At 36.0% G+C, this 20,079-nt stretch overlaps 1 protein-coding gene across 1 annotated transcript in view; it reads left to right on the plus strand.

The window, feature by feature from the left end:
* Window positions 1-20,079, plus strand: part of Tex11 (testis expressed 11) — a 277,507-nt gene that overhangs the window by 138,303 nt on the left and 119,125 nt on the right. The window contains exon 15 of the mRNA XM_075957716.1: window positions 8,890-9,027. Within this exon, the coding sequence (XP_075813831.1) occupies window positions 8,890-9,027 (138 nt within the window). The remainder of the gene's footprint in view (window positions 1-8,889; window positions 9,028-20,079) is intronic.

Here is a 20,079-nt window from a genome sequence, read left to right on the forward strand (position 1 = left end):
TAAGAGTAGCTTTAAAAATTATAAAACAATCCTGGTTTCCTGTGTAAATACTTCAAACTACAGATAATTGGTTTTTAAAAGCAAAGTACAATTGCTCTTCGTTACATCATTTAAGAAAATTTTGGATATTTGTGTACATGTATGGGAAATACTTTCTTGTAAAAATATAAGTTGTTTAGTACTTCTATTTTCAACCAAAATGTAGCAATAAGAACCATTTTGTGTCCCTGCTTAAACAAAAGTCCTCCCAAAAATATAAGTCAAAGTCCCTGGTTTGGTAGCACATACTCATGATCTCAGCTTCCAGGAGGTGGAGGCAGGTGGATATCTGGGGATTTGAGGTCAGTTTGGGCTAACATAGAGAGTTCTAGGCCAGACTGGACCACATATTGAGATCCTGTCTCAAAAAAAACCCAAAAGAACAAAAAAAACCAAAGCAACAAATTCTCCTCTCCCCCCCAAAACACCCTGAAATACTTGAAAAAAGTCAGTTTAATGGCGTTGAATATCAGCCAGTGATTGCTGAAAGATAAAATGAGCAATTCAGCTATTTGGCTTACTGCCATGTATTTCCAGACAACAGTGGAGGAAGGGGAACTGACAAGCATTCTGATTTGAAGAGATGGAGTGGAAAGTCGGGGGAGGCCAAGAGCTAGACTTCATAGAACAGGGTATCAGAATGAGAGCATAATAGAGAGAGATCCTAGTTATCAGAAGTTCCTGCCCTAGTGTTTTGGATAGTTTTAGTGACAACATACACATGGAATGAAACTATCTCAAGTCAGAGGAATAGCCATCTGAAAATATTAATGAACCTAGAAAAGAATTCTGAATTCTCAATGTACAGAATATATTTGTATGATAATGTTTTCATGTAACAGCACAATGTACAATGAATGCATACAATATTTTTAAAAATACACCTGCTTTTAAGAATTGTTTCTTTAAGTAAATAGTTTAATTGGGAAAAGATAAGGAATTGTGATACATACTACAATGTGGATGAATCTTGAGAATGAATATTCTAAGTGAAGTAAGCTAGTCAAGTAGATAGTTTTCAGTTCCACTTAAATGAGAAGCACAGAGTAGTTACATTCGCAGAGATGTAATGTACATGGTTGCTGTCAGGGATTTGGGATGAGGTAAAAATGTGGAGAATGGGTAGAGAGTTTTGTTTTGTTTTTATGCTGACTGTATTATACCTTCAGTCCTCAGAATTTTACATTTTTAAAAAATGGGTAAGTTTTGGAGATTGGTTACATAATGTGGTGAATACTAGTGACCTGCATAGTTATAATTAGTTAAGATAGGGTTTTTGCGGGGGAGTAGTGGTAAGAATTTTACTCAATGATACATAACAAAATCTTGTTTCTCTCTTTTCAAAAGTTATGATGATAAATTTCTTATTATTCATTTTATCATGATTAAAAGTAACTTTTAAAATGAAACCCAAGTGAAGACTTTAAGATGTTCAAAAGCTCCGTAGCTCCCGTTGCTAGGAGTCTTAGCCAAGAGTCACCCACATAGACTCCTGGGAGTTTCCATTGCACTAGGTTTCTAGCTCATCTCAGAGATGCCCCTGATTCCAGCTGTCTTTCCCAGTACTCTCTCCTTCCATCCTCCCCTCAACTGATCCCTCCTGTTCCCACGCCCAACCCCCATCTAGATTCCCCAGTCTACCTGCGATGTCTATTCTATTTCCCCTTCACAGTGAGATTCATGTGTTTCCCCTTGAACTTCCTTGTTACATAGCCTCTCTGGATTGTAGCATGGTTATCCTTGACTTTACAGCTAATGTCCACTTATAAGTGAATGCATACCATGTTTGTCTTTCTCAGTTTGTGTTACCTCCATTTGCCAGCAAGTTTCATGATGTCATTGCTTTTAACAGCTAAGTAATACTCCATTGTGTAAATGTACCACATTTCTTTATTGTTCTTTAGTTGAGGAGCATCTAGGTTGTTTCCAGGTTCCGGATATTACAAACAAAGCTGCTATGAACATAATTGAGCAAATGTCCCTGTGGTATAATTAAGCATCCTTTGGGTATATGTCCAGGAGTAGTATTGCTGGGTCTGATAGGTTGATTCCCAATTTTCTGAGAAGCTGTCATACTAACTTCCAAGTGCCTGTACCAGTTTGCACTCCCAACAGCAATGGAGGAGAGTTCCCTTACCCATCCTTTTTAGCATGAGCTGTCCTATGTGATCTTAGTTATTCTGAAAGGAGTAAGGTGAAATTTCAAGATATTTTTGGCTTGCTTGTCCCTGTTGGCTAAGGATGTTGAATAGTTCCTTAAGTGTCTTTCGACCATTTGAGATTCTTCTGTTGAGAATTTTCTTTTTAGGTCTGTACCCCATTTTTACTTGGATTACTTGGTTTGTTGATGTCTAGTTTCTTGAGTTCTTTATATATTTTGGAACTCAGCCCTTTGTCAGATGTGGAGTTGGTAAAGATCTTTTCCTATTCTGCAGGCTGCTGTTTTTGTCCTTTCGATGGTGCTGTTTGCCTTATAGAAGCTTTTCAGTTTAATGAGGTCCCATTTATTAATTGTTGATCTCAGTGCCTGTGCTATTGGTATTCTGTTCAGGAAGTTGACTGGCCATCTCCTATAACCAGGCAAGACTTCCAGTGAAGGGTTTGGAACACCAACCCAGCCACATAACCTTTGACCTACAATTTGCCCTGCCTATGCTAGGGTAAAGTTGGCACAGAAATTATGGGAGAGGCCAACTAATGACCAATCCAGCTTGAGACCCATACTATGAGAGGAAGTCTACCCTTGATACTAGCTGGAAGGCCAGGACCCAGAGGCTGGATGTCTTATAGACCTAGAATAGAACCAAACACGACTAGTAAAAAATGAAAAGATTCCTAATGATAGTCTATTATACTCATAGATCATTGCCTAGCCCAGCTGCCATCAGTGAGGCTTCATCCAGCAACTAGTGGAAACAGATGCAGAGAGCCACAGCCAAGCATTAGGTAGACCTCGGGGGATTCTGTGGAAGAAGGGAAGGGCTGCAGGAGCCAGAGGGTCAAGAACATCACAAGAAAAATCACAGAATCAACTAACCTGCCTTATAGGAACACACAGACTGAACAACCAGGGAGCCTATATGGGACTGGCCTAGGCCCTCCACATATATATGACAGTTGTATAGCTTAGCCTTCTTGTGGAACTCCTAACAGTAGGAGAAGGGCTCTTTCTGACTCTTTTACTGGCTTTTGGGACCCTTTCCTCCTACTGAGTTGCCTTGTCTAGGCTTAATAGGAGAGGCAGTGTCTAGTATCACTGCAACTTGATATGCCTTGACTGGCTGATATACATGGGAGACGTGCACTTTTCTGAAAAGAGGAGGAATGGATGAGGGGGAGGACTGGGAGGAGAGGAGGGAGGGGAAAATGTGATCGGACTGGGAAAAATTCATTAAATGAATAAATAGTGAAATAATCAGTTCCTGAAAAGTTAAAAAAAAAAAGGATATTCAAAAGCTACAATAACTTGAGCAGAGCGCCAGAGCCACGTTATGAAGAAGTCCTTCAAGCAGAACGAAACCGATCCCAGCAAGATATGTGGGTCTGTACAAAAGAATGAAGAGCATTTGAAGTGCTAATTACATGAATAAACATTAAGATATTTTCCTCTTATTAAAATCTCTTTAAAGCTGGGGCTATAGCTGAGTTGGTAAAGTGCTTGCCATATAAGCATGGGACCCTGAATTTGATTTCCAGCACCCATGCCAAAAAAAGAAAGACGCAGGCTGATAATCCCAGTGCTGGCGATAAAACAGGTTCCTAGGGCTCTCTGAGCAACCATATAGCCTAATCAGAGAGTTCCTGCCCTAATGAGAAATCCTGTCTCAAAAAACAAGGTAGATGGCTCCCAAGGAATAACATTGATCTACACTCATACACGCACATTTACGCATGTACATTCTTGCCCAGATGAACATTCATATGCACATAAATAATTTGTTGTTGTTTTTAGAGACAGGGTTTCTTTGTGTAGCCCTGGCAGTCTTGGAACTCACTCTGTAGACCAGGTTGGCCTCTACCTTCCAAGTGCTGGAATTAAAGGTGTGTGCCACCACTGCCCAGCCCAGAAATAAATAAAAAAAAATGGTTGCTTAAACAAAAATAATAAGGTTTTTTGTATGGGGTTTTTAACATATGGAAAAGTATCATGTATCACACTGTGCATGATAATAACATATACAGGCTAAGAGGAGAGAAATAGAAATACACAATTGTGAAGTCCTTACAATAATAAGTTAAACATTTATACAATATACCCTAACACAGTAAAACAAAGTTACAACTAATAAATCAATAAAGGAGAATAAAAAGCAAATCCCCACTGGTGGTGGCGGCACAGGGATACATGTGGTACACATGCATGCTTGCAGGCAAAACACAATACACATAAAAATTTTAAAGCCTTTATTTTAAAGTTAGATGAAATAAATAGAAAGCAAATAGCAATAAGCTGGGCAAGGAATAGCATATGCCTTTTATTCTAGCAACTAGGACGCTGAGGCAAGGAGATCACAACTTCTATACCAATCTAAACTATGTAGCAGTGACTCGCTAAAAGAGAAACATAATCAAATAGCAAGATAATAGAAGTAAACGTAAGCAGATAAAAATGTCATATTAAATGAAATAACTATACCACTCCAGTGAAAATGTAGAGATTGTCAAGTTGGATTTGTTTTTTTTTTTTTTGTTTTGTTTTGTTTGAAACAGGGTTTCTCTGTGTAATAGTCCTGGTTATTCTGGAATTCATTCTGTAGACCAGTCTGGCCTCACATTCACTGAAATTCACTTGCCTCTGCCTCTCAAGTGCTGGGATTAAAGGTGTGCACCACCACTGCCCAGCTCAAGTTTATATTCTTTTTTTCAGACTTGTTGATTTATTTCATGGAAAAATTTGCAATGTGTTAAAATAAATCATATTTTTTAAAATTTTTTTTATTGAAAGAAAAAAAAGAAATTCCTGCCTCCTCCCAGCAAGTTTATATTCTTAAAGCTACAAGTAACCTACAAGCAAAAGAATGAGAAAACTATATAGAGAAATAATATTATTCTAAAACTCATCAGAATAAATTTCAATAATTATCATATAGTCACAGCATTTCTCTATAGGCTATAATAATGTCAAAAGCATAGACACAGATCAACAGAAATAAAGAACCCCAAAATAATTCTACACAAATATGTTCAACTGTTTTGTTTTTTACCAAGTATATAAATAAATCTATGGGAGATAAATCTTTAAAACTAATGTTACTAGACCAATTGGACACTCATTGTCAAAATAATTGAAAATTAACACTAAAAGATATGAACAGAAATTACACAAATGTTCTGGTACAGTAATCAATGAAAGAAGATGATTTATGAGTCATTAGGGAACCACAAATTAAAACCCTAAGGAGATACTACTTAGAATAATCAAAATAAAAAAATTGGACTTACCAATTGTGGTAGGAATATTAAGGAATTGAAACCTTTATGGTGGCATTAAGAAACAATACAGTTTAGAAAGTAGTTTGGCTATTTCCTAAAATATTTCCCCTTTCATACAATCCATTTTAAATCCCATGCATATATTCAAGAGAAAAGTAAATATCCATACAAAATTTATGCATAGAAGTTGCATATACAAAAACTTACACATAAAGTAAATTTGCCTTAGTTAGGGTTCCTATTGCTGTGGTAAAATGACCAAAAACAACTCAAGGAGAGAAGGATGTATTTCACCTTATACTTCCAGGTAACAGTTCATCACTGAGTAAGTGAGGGCAGAAACATGGAAGCAAGAACTGATACAGAGGCTATTGATGGGTGCTGCTTACTGGCTCACTCTTTTTGGCTGGCCCAGCTTTTCTTCTTAGAGCACCCAGGATCACCATCCAGGGCTGACAGCACTCATGGTGAGCTGGGCTCTCCCCCATCAATCATCAATTAAAAAAATGCACCTTAAGTTTGCCTATAGCCCCATCTCTTGGGAGCATATTCCCAATCAAAATTCTCTCCTCCAGAATGACTCTTGCTGTGTCCAGTCATCAAATGAGCTAGCACAATTGATCCTTTTTGTCAACTTGACATGGAAACACATTACTATTAAACCATAGCCTTTCCTTTCTTGTTCATCGCCCAGGCCTTATATTAATAACATCACAATAAAACATTCCAACTTTTAAAAGTCCCACAGTCTTTACAAATTGAAACACTTTAAATGTTCAGTCCCTTTTAGATTTCCAAGACTCTTAGAATACTCAGCCTCTAAAATGTCTAAAATCTCTCTGAAACTGTAAAGTCTCTCAAGAACTCTAAAGTCTCTTTCAAATACCCAGTTTCTCTAAAGTTCCAAAGTCTCTGTAAAATAGCTAAGGTTTCTCTAAAACATCCAAGGTCTCATAACAGTGGCCCCTGCTAAATAAAAAAAAAAACAGTAAAATATTTTCTTACTCCAAGAAGGAAGAACAAGGGCACAATCACAATTTGAGCAAAGCAAAACCAAGCTCCAACAGTGTAAATAATATAGTGACCAGTGTCTTGGGTTCAGTGTTCTGGACTCCAAAGAGCTTAGACAGTTGTATTTCTTTGCCTCTACCCTTTATATAGCACATGGCATTTTTATTATGTTAAATCTACCTACCCAAGAGCATGGGAGATCATTCCACTTTCCAGTGTCTTCTATTTCTTTCTTCAAAGATTTAAAGTTCTTATCATACAAGTCTTCCACTTGTTTGGTTAGAGTTACTCTGAGACATTTTATGCTATTTGTGGCTATTGTGAAGGGTGATGTTTCTCTGATTTCTTTCTCAGACCATTTATCATCTGTGTAAAGGAGGGCTACTGATTTTTTTGAGTTCATCTTGTATCCTGCTACATTTGTGAAAGTGTTTATGAGTTGTAGAAGTTCCTTGGTAGAATTTTTGAGGTTGCTTATGTAAAGTATCATATCATCGGCAAATAGTGAGAGTTTGACTTCTTCTTTTCCAATTTGTATCCCCTTGATCTCCTTCTGTTGTCTTATTGCTCTAGCTAGGACCTTAAGAACTATATTGAATAGATATGGAGAGAGTGGACTCAAGGCAGGAACTTGGAGGTAAGAACTGATGCAGAGGCCATGAAGGAGTGCTGCTTACTGGCTTACTACTCCTCATGCTTGCTCAGCCTTATACCACCCATGACCAAGGTTGGCACTACTCTCAGTGGAAGGGACCGACCCACATCAATGAAAATTAAGAAATGAATCACAGGCTTGCCCACAGTCCAATCTAGTAAAAGTATTTTCTCAATTAAGAGTCCCTCTTCCAAAATGACTCTAGCCTGTGTCAAGTTGACATAAAAACGCACCAGGAAGATTTGTAACATTTGAAAAATGACCCAAATGTCCATCAATAAATGAATATATAAGCTATCTGTGGTATCTCCATATAATGAAATACTACTTATCAATAAAAGGAAATGAATTATTGATACATGCAGCAGCAGGGATAAATCTTGAAACTATTTGGTTAAATGGAAGAGGCCAGACTAAAAAGTCCACATTACCTGGCAAGCATGAGATCCCTGGGTTCATGTTACGAAGTACACTGTGGTAGATTTTGTAGGTAAGTTAAAGTTGAAAAGAAAAAAAAAGAAGGTAAAGGAAAAAATAGAAAACAAATTAGATTCAAGACAAAGAAGCGGAATCATATAGAGACATACACAGGGCTTACAGTTCATCGCTGCAAACCAAATCATCACTCTTCTCTCTTTTAGGGCTTCTTTATTTCTGTACTGAGAAGGTGAAAAATTACTTCAGAATCATATCCTTTCTCCTTTTGATTCTGTTTTCCCCTTTGTTTCCCAATTTTTCTAACTCTTAAACTTTCACATTCAATAATGAAGACTAATCATATGTTCAAATAGTCAAAGGCAGTGTCTTACCTTCCTACCATAGCTGGCACCTGCTCAGTATATGAGCTTGGGTGCCTCAGTAGCATTTCTGCTTGAAAATGGCATCTTATCTCTTTGAGGTTCTAATGACTCCAGTCATTAATTGAAAGACAGGAAGCCTCTTCACAGGGACTTATTTACCTTACATAGTGTTTATAAATAATTTGTTGTCTTGTGATTGAAATAATTTATCAGACTATTTTTATTAGATTGCTCCTAGTTGTTTCTTACAATTGAAGAATTGACAGTAACATTTTTTGTGCAGGAATACAGTAGCATTAATTTTAATGGTTAAAACCCTGGAAATTCAGCAAATTATGAAGCTAAGAAAATAATACATTAATTTGACTATTTACTTTAAAATTAGTAATTGAAAACTAACAATCTAGATAATATCTACAAAATCAGATTAAATGGAAAGACTAAAATATGAAATTGCATATAAACTATGACAACCACAGTTTATATATATAAAAAGATAAAGTTAAAATGTTATATAGAAAACGAATACATATATATATATATATATACATATATATATAAGCATGGTTATTTATAGATGCTGTCTTTAAAGATTTTTATCATTGTCCTTTTGGTAGCTTTTAAAATGGCTTCAGTTTTTTACAGACTGTGTACTACTTTTTAGACTCTTCATGCTTTGAGTGTAATACATAACTTCTGTACTTCTGGTATGGGAAATGAACCCAGGTCCTTGTGCTAAGCATCTATTCTGTCATTGAAGCACAACTCCTCTGAACTCTGTAGAGTGTAGGAGACAGAATATGAGACTAAACTTAGGACTCAATTAAGTAGGTATTACTTTGAATGTCTAAAGGATTAAACCTGTAGCAATTCGTTTGGTCATAGAGGGTATTTGGGAAAATTTAGAGTGAATTTTAGAGACACGTGATTTTGTTGTTTTTTTAACTTTAGGTTCAAAATTACACTGATGCTTTACACTGGTACAGCTATTCTCTGAAGTTGTATGAATGTGATGAAGAGAAGCTGGATTTGGTCAAGCTGAAGAGGAACATGGCCTCCTGTTACTTACATTTGAAACAACTTGATAAGGTGCTTTAATTTACTTACTCTATTTTCAGAGGCAGCATATGTTCTGTGCATTGGCACATAGATAAATGCAGTGTTCTGACGTCATAACTACTTATGGATGACTGAAAGTGCCGTTGTATATGAACAAGGTCAAATTGACATCTTCTTGGTTTGTATATTGCAAATATGAAGCAGAAGTTTTAAAGGGAGAGAGTATTTGGAAAATTCCTTTACTTACTCATCTTACCCTTTATCATTTACCATATTCTGAAAGGCTATTTGCTGCTAATCATATGCTATATAGTCCTTAAAGCAGACTAAAATTTTAAGGTCTACATTTTTTGTTAAACATCATTGAGAGCAGATACTTGCATGAAGAAACTACTTTTTTAACTTTTAGGTTATTATCTTGTATTTATAACCACTCAAGAAAAGTTCAGTGCTTAACTTCACTAGGAAACAATATAGAAAGTACAAGATAAATAAGATTTTGTGAATGATGGGTCCGTTTATATTTCCAATAGCATGTAAGGCATTTCTTCCTTTGTATATCATACAATGTGTACATAATCTGAGGTATTGATTCCTAGAAGAACAAAAAATGAGAAGGACAAGTATGGACTAAATGGAATCTGAAAGTTGATGTTTCCTTTTAAGTTTTATGTTAGCTTTCAGGGGAAATATGTGAATAAGTGTAGTGGTTTGATAGGGTTTTTTTGAAAGTCTGTACATTGTCAGGGTTCTTTAGAAGAACAGAACCAATAGAATGATACATTCAACAATGGCTGTTTACATTCCGAAGGCTGGGATTCTGGTAGCCTGCTCAATATATGAGCTTGGGTGCCTCAGCAATCCCAGTCTGATGCTTAAAAGGCCTAGAGGATTCCTGAAAAGTCACTTGTCTTCAGTCCCCAATTGGAAGGCTGAAGAAGCTGGGTTTTGATGACACTGACGTATGACAGTAGCAGTGGCAGCAACTGTGGTAGTAGCAGCAACAGAGTAGAGGCACTCATCAACAGGAAGCAAAAAGCTGTACCCTTGGGCCTTCTTATATCTGGGTTGTGTCTAGGAGGCATTGCCATAAACTCAGTGGCTGGGGGATCTTCTTTCCTAACTTATCCTTCCAGAAAATACCTTTACAGACCTGCCCAGGCTAATGTCTCTTAGTTAATTCTAGATCCAGTCAAGTTGACAACCAAAGTCAACTATCATAACCTATCTTTGAAATGATATTTACATGATGGATAAAGAGGAGGAAAGTGAATGAAGTTCATGTCAGTGGCTACAAGCTCAGGAAACCACACATTGATGCCTTTTGCTAAACTAAAGAAGATTTTGTGGAGATCAAGAACAGAAAAATGTTAGCATTAATTATAAACTTGACACAGCTTAGAGCCATCTAAAAAAATTACCAGAAGAGCAATGCAAGTTGACTAGGTCTAGTCTTGCTCTACAAGAATTAGAAATTTTTGTGTGGTGCTCGAGTCTGAGCTTAGAGCCTCATATATACTAGGAAAATGGCCTGTCACTGAAGCACATCCATAGCCTAAAGCAGTACTTCTTAACATCTCTGACTAACGACAGGATTGGTTCTCGAGTTAGTACAGAACTGAGCCTATAATTGGAGTTCAAATGTTGTTAGCGGTAAGGAGGAGAAACTAGGCATGCAGTAAACTGGTATGTTTTATTAGCATGTAACCTTGTTTGTTGCTTAGCATATTTCTCATTTTATCCTTCCTCTCTTCCTCGCAGACACTGGATACTTTGCACATGTAAAAAATACTTTCCTACATGGTAGAACAGATAGAAAGCTAGAGAGAGGAAAAATGTAGCCCGTCAGTGTTTTACTGTTCCCATCTTGCCATTGTTAACTCTGCTAGTTTCATTGTCTGCCATTTTGATTGCTTCCTTTTCTTAGCAAAAGCTCTCCATGTGTGATTTGCTGAGCTTGTAGCAACTGACATGAACTTCATCAAAGTATTTCCTCTTCGCTTGTCCTTTCTTTTATTTCAGAGAAATAAGTACTTTTTTTGGTAACTTTACTCTGCACATCTCAGTCCTAGTTCATAAATATTTCTTTGCCGTTTCTCCTTTATTACAATTATTTTCAAGTGCTGTTTATTAAAAGAAATCCTTCATCCTTCACTTCTCTTCAAATTTCAGTTCCATTGTCCCCCTTTTTATTGCCAGACTTTCTAACCCAAAAGAACTATTTCTATTTTTCAGTAGTTATTTATTTAAAAGTATTTCCTGAGTGCTACATGTTAAGTAGTATTGATATTGAGAATATAAGAATGAACAGATAGGATAAATAGCCTGACTCTGAGGAGTTATTTTATCTGGAGAGGCCGTTTTTCCCCAGTATGATATGTTATAGGTGTCAGCAGTTTTTGTGTAAAGAGCTACACAGCAGATGCTTAAGATTTTTCAAGTCACATGGTCCCTGATGGGACACTCAGCTCTTCTCGTATACCTAACACTGCCATAGCTAGTATATAAGCAGGTACCCATAGTGTGATCTAATTAAACCTTTATATTTAGGAATACTAAAGTTTGAATTTCATGTGATTTTCTTGTGGCGTTAAATATTTGTCTTTTGATTCATTTCAGTCATCTAATACCAACAAAACTATTCTTAACCTGCGGACTTTGCAAAAACAGAGGGTGTTTCAGATTTTACCAACGACTGTAGTAGTCTCTTCACCTGTGACTAATTAAATAGTGATAACTACTAAGAAGAAAACCTGAGCAGGAAAAGGGCAATGTTATATGACCACAAAGTGGCTGTAAGAGTTAAAACAACCACAAAGATAAGACTGCTTACTGAATATTTATCTTTCATTTTCTGGTTTCATATTGTTTCTACCGACTATATAAAGCTCTAAATATCATACCCTTCCATTACAGCTTGTGGTCACTGTACATAATCCAGTGGTATTCACTAGATGGCACTGTGGCTTCTGTTTGTACTTTTGAAGGTTTTGTAATGATTTTATTGCCTTCCCTTCAGATATAGTTGTATAGGTGTAAATGAAAGCATTTAATGAAATATGAGGTGAAGATTAATTTTGGCTGAACCAAAGAAGTTCTACTGTATTAAACACCTAACTTGAGGTTTCAAGTCAACAAGTAATTGAATGCTTATTTTAAATGGTACTATAGAATAAGTAGATTTACTTTACTCCACTATATAAATGTTTTAAAATATTATTTCAGAGACAAGATTTACATGTATAATATAATTATATAGTAACAAAAGAGAGGTATAAATTAAGTATCAAATATTGTGGAATATCATATGGAATTAGAATAAGAATATGAAGATCAGGACCGTTTGTAACTATTCATTGAATGTAGCACAAAGCTAAAAAGGGCAACTGATATGTTAGAAGACAGTCAGATCCGAAGGAACCTTGATATACTGAAATAATGAAGCCATTCTCAGAAGATGGAGACAAACAGGAAACAATAACATCTTGTGCTGAATCTCCAAAGCCAGCTGTTATAGAATGGAATGGATGAATGGGGGTTTTAACAGAAGCACATGTGCATCACTTGGGGCTTTTCGTTGTCTATGAACTAAACAAGAAACAATACTAAGAAAGTTCACTTACATTATATTGAATCAGTCAGCTTTTTGTATCCATGCATTTTCCATCTAGGAATGTAACCTAGTGCAGCTCAAAAACACTTAGAAAAAATCAGATTTGTACTGGACTTGTACAGACTATATTGTCAGTATTTGTTACATAATATGGTGAAGTAATGGTTTACACCACATTTCATTGTATCAGGTATTTTAAATAATCTGGAGATGATTTGAAACAGACAGGAGGATATGTATAGGTTATATATAAGCAAGAAACTTGAGCATCCACAGATTTTGGCATCCGAAAGGAAGTAGGGAGCTCTGGATCCAATCTTGCACAGATACTGAGGGTGACTCCACAATGCATACAAGGATGCAGTGAGCATTCTGTGATATGCTCTGTAGCAGATCTGAAGCATAATATTGGGCTGGGGACTAATTTTGAAGAAAGATATTGACAAGCTCTAATGTGCCAAGAGGAAGGCATTCAAGGACTAACGAAGACACTGAAGGCAACTCGTTTCATGACTAGAGCTAAAAGGCAGTATGGAGTTTAAACTTGAAAAATAAAAACTTAAGAAATAAATGGTATAGTTCTTTCAATATGTGTGTGGTTACTAGTAAGAAAACATTTATACAATGCTTGTTTCCATGGGTGAATGAAATTTTCAGTCATGACAAGAGGACCTTATCTGACAATTAGATTTATCTACAGTTTAGTTTTTTAAAATATATGAATGCCCTCTTCTTGAAGGTATTGAAATACAGATAGATTGGTTACTTCATCTTAATGTTATTGAAGATATTTGCATCAGAAGAATTTTCAAACATCAGATCTCTCTCTATTGCATGGTTTAATAATAAAATTTAATAAATTCTAGTTTGATAATTTAACAAATCTGGTTCTGATAATATAATTTAATAAATTCTAGTCTGGTCAAAAAGACTGTGGAGGACTATAGATTTTTTAATTTTAGAACTAAGATCTCATATGATTGCTATGTTCATTAAGAAATAACTATTGAAATATAATTTAAATATTGAAATATATTCACTTTGTTATATAGTTAAATAATTTTGGCAAATATATACCCTAGTGTAACCACTATCACAATCTGGATATAGAATATCTAGAATATGCATTATGTAAAAGGTTTTACTGTTTTCCTTTCTATTCAATCCCCAGATCAACTCCCAGGTCCAAGTAGTGAGTTATATGTTTTCTACCACTATAGGTTAAATTTTTCCCTCTTAGAGTCTCATATAAATTATCCAGCCTACTGTATATCAAAATGTATGCCTGGCCAAGACATATTCAGGGAAGTTGGTGTTGTAAATCTCTCAATATTGATAATGATTATGTAGTTTTGGTCATTGTGTGATAATTGGTTTTATACTGACAATATGTATATTTATAGATGCAGTATACAAATAAAATTTTACTTAAAATATTATAGGCTAGTGCTGAAGTAGCACTTAGTGGGAAATACATTAAATATTTTGCATAAATATATTATAAGAAAATCGTAAATGCTAAAGCAAATATTCTTCACTAGAAATTACTAAAACAAGTGCAAGATGAACTCAAAAGAGCATTTTAAAGAAAACTATTTACCTGCCGAAATTTCCCATATATTGAGCAAACAGATAGTAGAAGGGACCCAGAAAGTCAAAACCATGTTCTTTGAAAAAACTAATAAATCAGGCAAATTTCTAGTAAGACAAAGAAGGAATAAAAATGAGAGAAAGAAAATGAGAAAGACAAAGTGAGCATTGGTATTTGAATAACTTTATGCATGAATGCATTCCTAGAAAAAATAGAATTTATCATACTGAATTAAGGAAAGAACGAGAAATATATGAGCAGTCCCATATGTAACTATTAATGTCATTTAATCAATGGTTTAAAAATCCACAAACAAGATCCAAACCTAAATAGTATTACTTTTTAATTTTATTAAACTTAAAATGAAATCTATCCTCAACTAATTTCTTGTGCATAATACAGTATTGCTGACTTCAATATAACATTATATGACAAATTTTGATAACATCAAAATTTGCTTGCCTATAACTAGTTATTAATTTGTAACTCCCTACCAATCTCTTCTAATCCCTGGAAATCACTATTTCACTCTTAAATTCTATGAATTTGACTATTTTAGATATTGTAAAGAAGTAGAAATCATACACTATTTGTTTATCTATGACTCTGTTATTCCGGTGAATGCAACATCTTCAGGGTTTATCCCTGTTATGACGCATTGCAGATTTTCTATTGAGACTGAATAATATTCCATTAAATGCACACATTTCTTTTAAAGAATTATTTATATTTTTTTATTCATTTTACATACCAACCACAGTTTTCCCTCCATTCCCTCCTTCCCCTCCCCTCACCTCCCTCTAACCCACTCCCATCCACTCCTCAGAAATGTTAAGGCCGCCATGGGGAATCGATAAAGCCTGACACAGTCAGTTGAGGCAGGACCAAGACCCTCCCCCACCATCAACTAGACTCCCCTGTAGCTCAGCCTGGTGCTTGGCTGTGGATCTCTGCATCTGGTTCCATCAGTTACTGGATGAAGGTTCTATGATGATAATTAGGGTAGTCACAAATCTGACTATAGGGGAAGCCCAGTTAGGCACCCTCTCCACTATTACTAGGAGTCTTAGCTGGGATCATCCTTGTGGATTCCTGGGAATTTCCCTAGTGCCAGTTTTCTCCAAGACCTTTATCATAAAAGGGTGTTGGATTTTGTCAAAGGCTTTTTTGGCATCTAATGAGATGATCATGTGTTTTTTCTTTCCGTTTGTTTACATGGTGGATTACATTGACAAATTTTCATATGTTGAACCATCCCTGCATCTCCGGGATGAAGCCTACTTCATCATGGTGGATGATTTTTTTTTTTAATGTTCTTGGATTCAGTTTGCCAGTAGTTTTTTGAATATTTTTACATCAATGTTCATGAGGGAGATTGGTCTGTAATTCTCTTTCTTTGTTGTATCTTTGAGTGGTTTGGGTATCAGGGTAATTGTAGTCTCATAAAAGGTGTTTGACAATGTTCCTTCTGATTCTATTGTTTGGAACAATTTGAGGAATATTGGTATTAGCTCTTCTTCGAAATTCTGGTAGAATTCTTTGCTGAAGATAAAGCTATTGGCTAATCTGTTGAATTAGACCAAGGTAAGATGACTGGCAAAGGAAAGGATGGGTGAGGAAAAGAGTGTCTCATCAAAGGTAGCTCGTGTAGAAAGCAGGTTCGCACATCACGGATTGTGCAGGTGGCTATTGGCACAGGGGTGGATGGATTTGGTATCTTTTGTAGAGCTGGCTTAGTGTTCATAAAGTCCTTAAATACATTGTTTTTTTTAATCATGAAAAGGTTTTCTTTCTCCATCAACTATAACAATTTCACAGAATATTTTATCTGTACTGGCATCTCCCTTCTTTTAAAACTTGTTGACTGTCAGTCAAGGCCCTTCTGGCTCCCACAGTCTCCATTAAAAAGTCAGTTGTTATTCTGATGGGCTTGCTTTTATATGTGAGTTGTTCCTTCTTATAGCTTTTAGTATCCTTTCTTTGTTTTGAATTTCTTTTCTGGTCCTGTCTATTTAATATTCTGCATGCCTCTAGGAATCTTTTCCTTAGGCTGGGGGAGTTTTGTTCTATAATTAGGTTGGAAATATTTCCTGCACCTTTGACCTGGGTTTCTTGTCCTTCTTCTATATCTGTAATTCATAGGTTTGGCCTTTTTATAATGTTTCAGAGTTCCCAAATGTTCTATTTCTATTTTATATTTTATTGAACATTTTCTTTGACTGGTACAATTTCTCTACCTCTTCTTCAAGCTTTAGCCTTCTCTTTTCCACTTGATCTATTCCATTGGTGAGACTTTCTATCGACTTTTTAATTTACTGACTGAATTTTTCATTTCAAGGTTTATTTTATTTTAGCTTTTAGAAAGCTCTTTTTATTAAATTCTCTTTTCAGAATTTAATTGAGTTGTTTTATTCCCTTCCACTGTTTGCTTGTGCTTTCACAGTCTTTATTTCAGAATTTATGCATATCACCTTTGAGTTCCTTGAGCACATTTGCAATTACTATTTTGAAATCATTACCTTCTACATCAACCAACTTGCTTTTCTCAGGGAAAGTATTATAGGGGTACTGGGTATAATTTCTGGAAGATACACATTATTTTGGTTATTCACGTTGCTTACGTTTTTTGATGAGCCTTAGGCATCTGAAGTTAGATCATTGATGGTAGTCTTGATATGGCCTCACTTTCGTTGAGTGAGTGCTTGCATCTTTGTTTGATGTTTCTACAATTTGTCATGTTGTGAACTAGCTGAATGTGTTTGGAGTTCAATCTTGGTGAAACCCTGTGTTGATGTGCAAATGGGGTGTCAAAAACAGTCCCAGCTGTAGCAAGGAACTTCTGACCCTAGAAGCAAATCATCTGTACTTTTAGAAGATCCTCCTGCTGGTATTCAACAGTGATGGAAGGGTCATTGGTTTCTAAAGGTGATTTTTAATTATCAATGGCTAGGATTACAACAGGGATGGGTGGTACTCCCTGGGGGCAGGGTATAGGATAGCACACCATTCCTTAGAAAGCAATGGAGGCCAAACTGAGGGTCCCTGCCACAAGTTAGGGATACAGCTTACATATGGTCTAGGGCACCCTGATGAATGAGGTAGGCAGGCTCAAAGTTCCCTTCCTGGGTTTGAGGTTGCAGGACTTCTCATAGTCCTTGGTTGTGTGGTAGGTAGGGTGGCTGTTGACTATGTTGGAGGACAGATGGACTACCTGAGTCCAGAGTTGCAGGACGTCAGTGGCTCGTGGGCAGCCAGACAGTTGGGTTGTAAGGCTCCCTACTTAGGCTCAGGGTCACAGAACACCACCAACGATTGGATTTTAATAGCAAAAATGTGTTTGGTTTTAAAGAAACTATGAAATTCTCTTTGAAAGTAGCTAAATTATTTTTCGCTTCTACCACCAGTGAATGAGAGTTCTAGTACATACCTCCACAGCTTACCAATATTAGCTTTGAATTTTAGCCATTATAATAAATGTGTAGTAGCATTCAGTGTTTAATTTGTACACACTGATGCTATGTTAGGCATTTTGTGTGTTTATTTTCCACATGTATGTCTTACTTGATAAAGTGGCTCTTCAATTGTTTTGCTTAATTTATAATTTAGTTGTTTTCTTATTGTTGAATTTTAAAAACTTCATTATATATTAGAAGTATCAGTCCTTTGTCAGTTACATGTTTTTCAGATATTTTCTTTTTTCATTTTTTTATTAATTAAATTTATTCATTTATTTTACATTCCGACTGAAGTTTTGCCTCTCTCCTCTCCTCCCGTTCCCTCCCTACCTTCCCTCTGTTCCCAATTCATTTTTCCTCTCTTTCTGTTCAGAAAGGGGTAGGCCTCTCATGGGTCAATAAAGCATAGGACTAAGTTCCTTCCCTCATATTAAGGCTGAACGAGGCAACCCAGTATGAGGAATGGGTTCCCAAAAGCCAGCCAAAGTGATATAACTGGGTCTTCAGGTAGATTGATTCCCAATTTTCTGAGAAGCCACCATACCAATTTCCAAAGTGACTGTACAAGTTTGCACTCCCAGAGCAACAGTGGAGGAATGTCCGCCTTGCTCCACATCCTCATCAGCATACGGAGTCAGTGTGTTTTTGACCTTAGCCATTCTGACAGGTGTAAGATGAAATTTTAGAGTTGTTTTGATTTGCATTTCCCTGATGGCTAAGGATGTTGAACAATTCTTCGAGTGTGTTTCAGCCATTTGAGATTCTTCCGTTGAGAGTTCTGTTAAAATATGTAGTCCATTTTTAATTGGATTATTTTTGATGTCTAATTTCTTGAGTTCTTTACATATTTTGGAGACCAGCCCTCTGTCAGATGTGGGGCGGGTGAAGATTCTGTAGGCTTCTGTTTTGTCTTATTGACAGTGTCCTATGCCTTACAAAAATCTTTCAGTTTTATAAGGTCCCATTTAGTAATTGCCGATCTCCGCGTCTGTGCTATTGGTTTTCTATTCAGGAAGTTATCTCCTGTGCAAATGTGTTCAAGGTTATTTCCCATTTTCTCTTCTATCAGATTCAGTGTATCTGTATTTATGTTGAGGTCTTTGATCCACTTGGGTTTGAGTTTTGTGCAGAGCAATACGTATAGATCTATTTATATTGTCCTTGCATGCCAACATCTAGTTATGCCAGCACCATTTGTTGGAGAGGCTCTCTTTTTTTTTTCCATTGTGTGATTTTGGATTCTTTGTCAAAAATTAGGTGTTCATAGGTGTGTGAATTTATGTCATAATCTTCAATTTGATCCCACTGGTCCACTGTCTTTTTTTACACCAATTTTATATTTTCTCCTAATGTGTAATTTGCCGTTTACAAGGCCTAGGCTAGCCTTGACCTTGCTGTTTTCCTGCCTCAACCTTCTGTCAGAGTACTGAGAATGCAGGTGTGCTCTATCATATCTGTATCAGAAATTCAGAAATTTTAAATTTTAATGGAGTCTAGCTTGCCATTTGTCTTTCTTTTTTGGAAATGCTTTTGGTTTCATACATAAAAAGTTATTGCCAAACTCAAAGTCACCTAGATCTTTTTCTGTGAGTTTTATATTTTTTAAAATTTTTTCTGCCTGTTTTATAAAAGTTATTTACCTTTATTTTATGTGCATTGGCATCAGAGTCCGTGAAGCTGGAGTTACAGACAGCTGTGAGCTGCCATGTGGGTGCTGGGAATTGAACCTGGGTCCTGGAAGCCAGTGCTCATAACTGCTGAGCCATCTCTCCAGGCCCTGAGTTTTATAGTTTTAAGTTTTCCATTTAAGATATAATCTATTTTTGGTTAATTTCCAGTGAAAATTTTATGGTCTGTGTCTAGGCTTCTGTGTTTGTTAGTTTTTGCATGTGCATGTCTAGTCATTCCAGCACCATTTGTTGGAAAGACGGTCCTCAGTGTTTCTCTTTTACATTTCATCTTCTCTTGCGCTCATATGAAAGTTAGTGTCTTGTTTTAGTTACTGGCCTAGAAAGTATACAATCCTTTCTTAACTGCCCTCCATATTTATAATCTCTCTCGCTGACTTATTCTTTATGATAGTATTTTATTATTGTCATGATTATGGCGCTGGAGGCCAAACCAAGGGCATTGTTCATGCTAGGCATGAATCCTCTACCAGTGCTTTACTCCATCCTCTTTGTTACTTCTTTTCTCTTTTACCTTCCATTTAATTCATCTTCATCTATTTCTAACCTACTATTCAACGTATTTGTTTTATTTTCATTTTACTTATTATACATTTCACTTCAAGAAGTTTCCTTTTTTCAAACTTTTAAGAGCCATGAAGTTCTTTTTTTTTTTTTACCCTCACAATGACCCTTTATTAGCTTCAATTCAAAATCATTATTTTTTTAAGGTTATACCTGACAGAATGTAAAGTT

The sequence above is a fragment of the Microtus pennsylvanicus genome, chromosome X (assembly GCF_037038515.1).
Source record: "Microtus pennsylvanicus isolate mMicPen1 chromosome X, mMicPen1.hap1, whole genome shotgun sequence".
NCBI lineage: Eukaryota > Metazoa > Chordata > Mammalia > Rodentia > Cricetidae > Microtus > Microtus pennsylvanicus.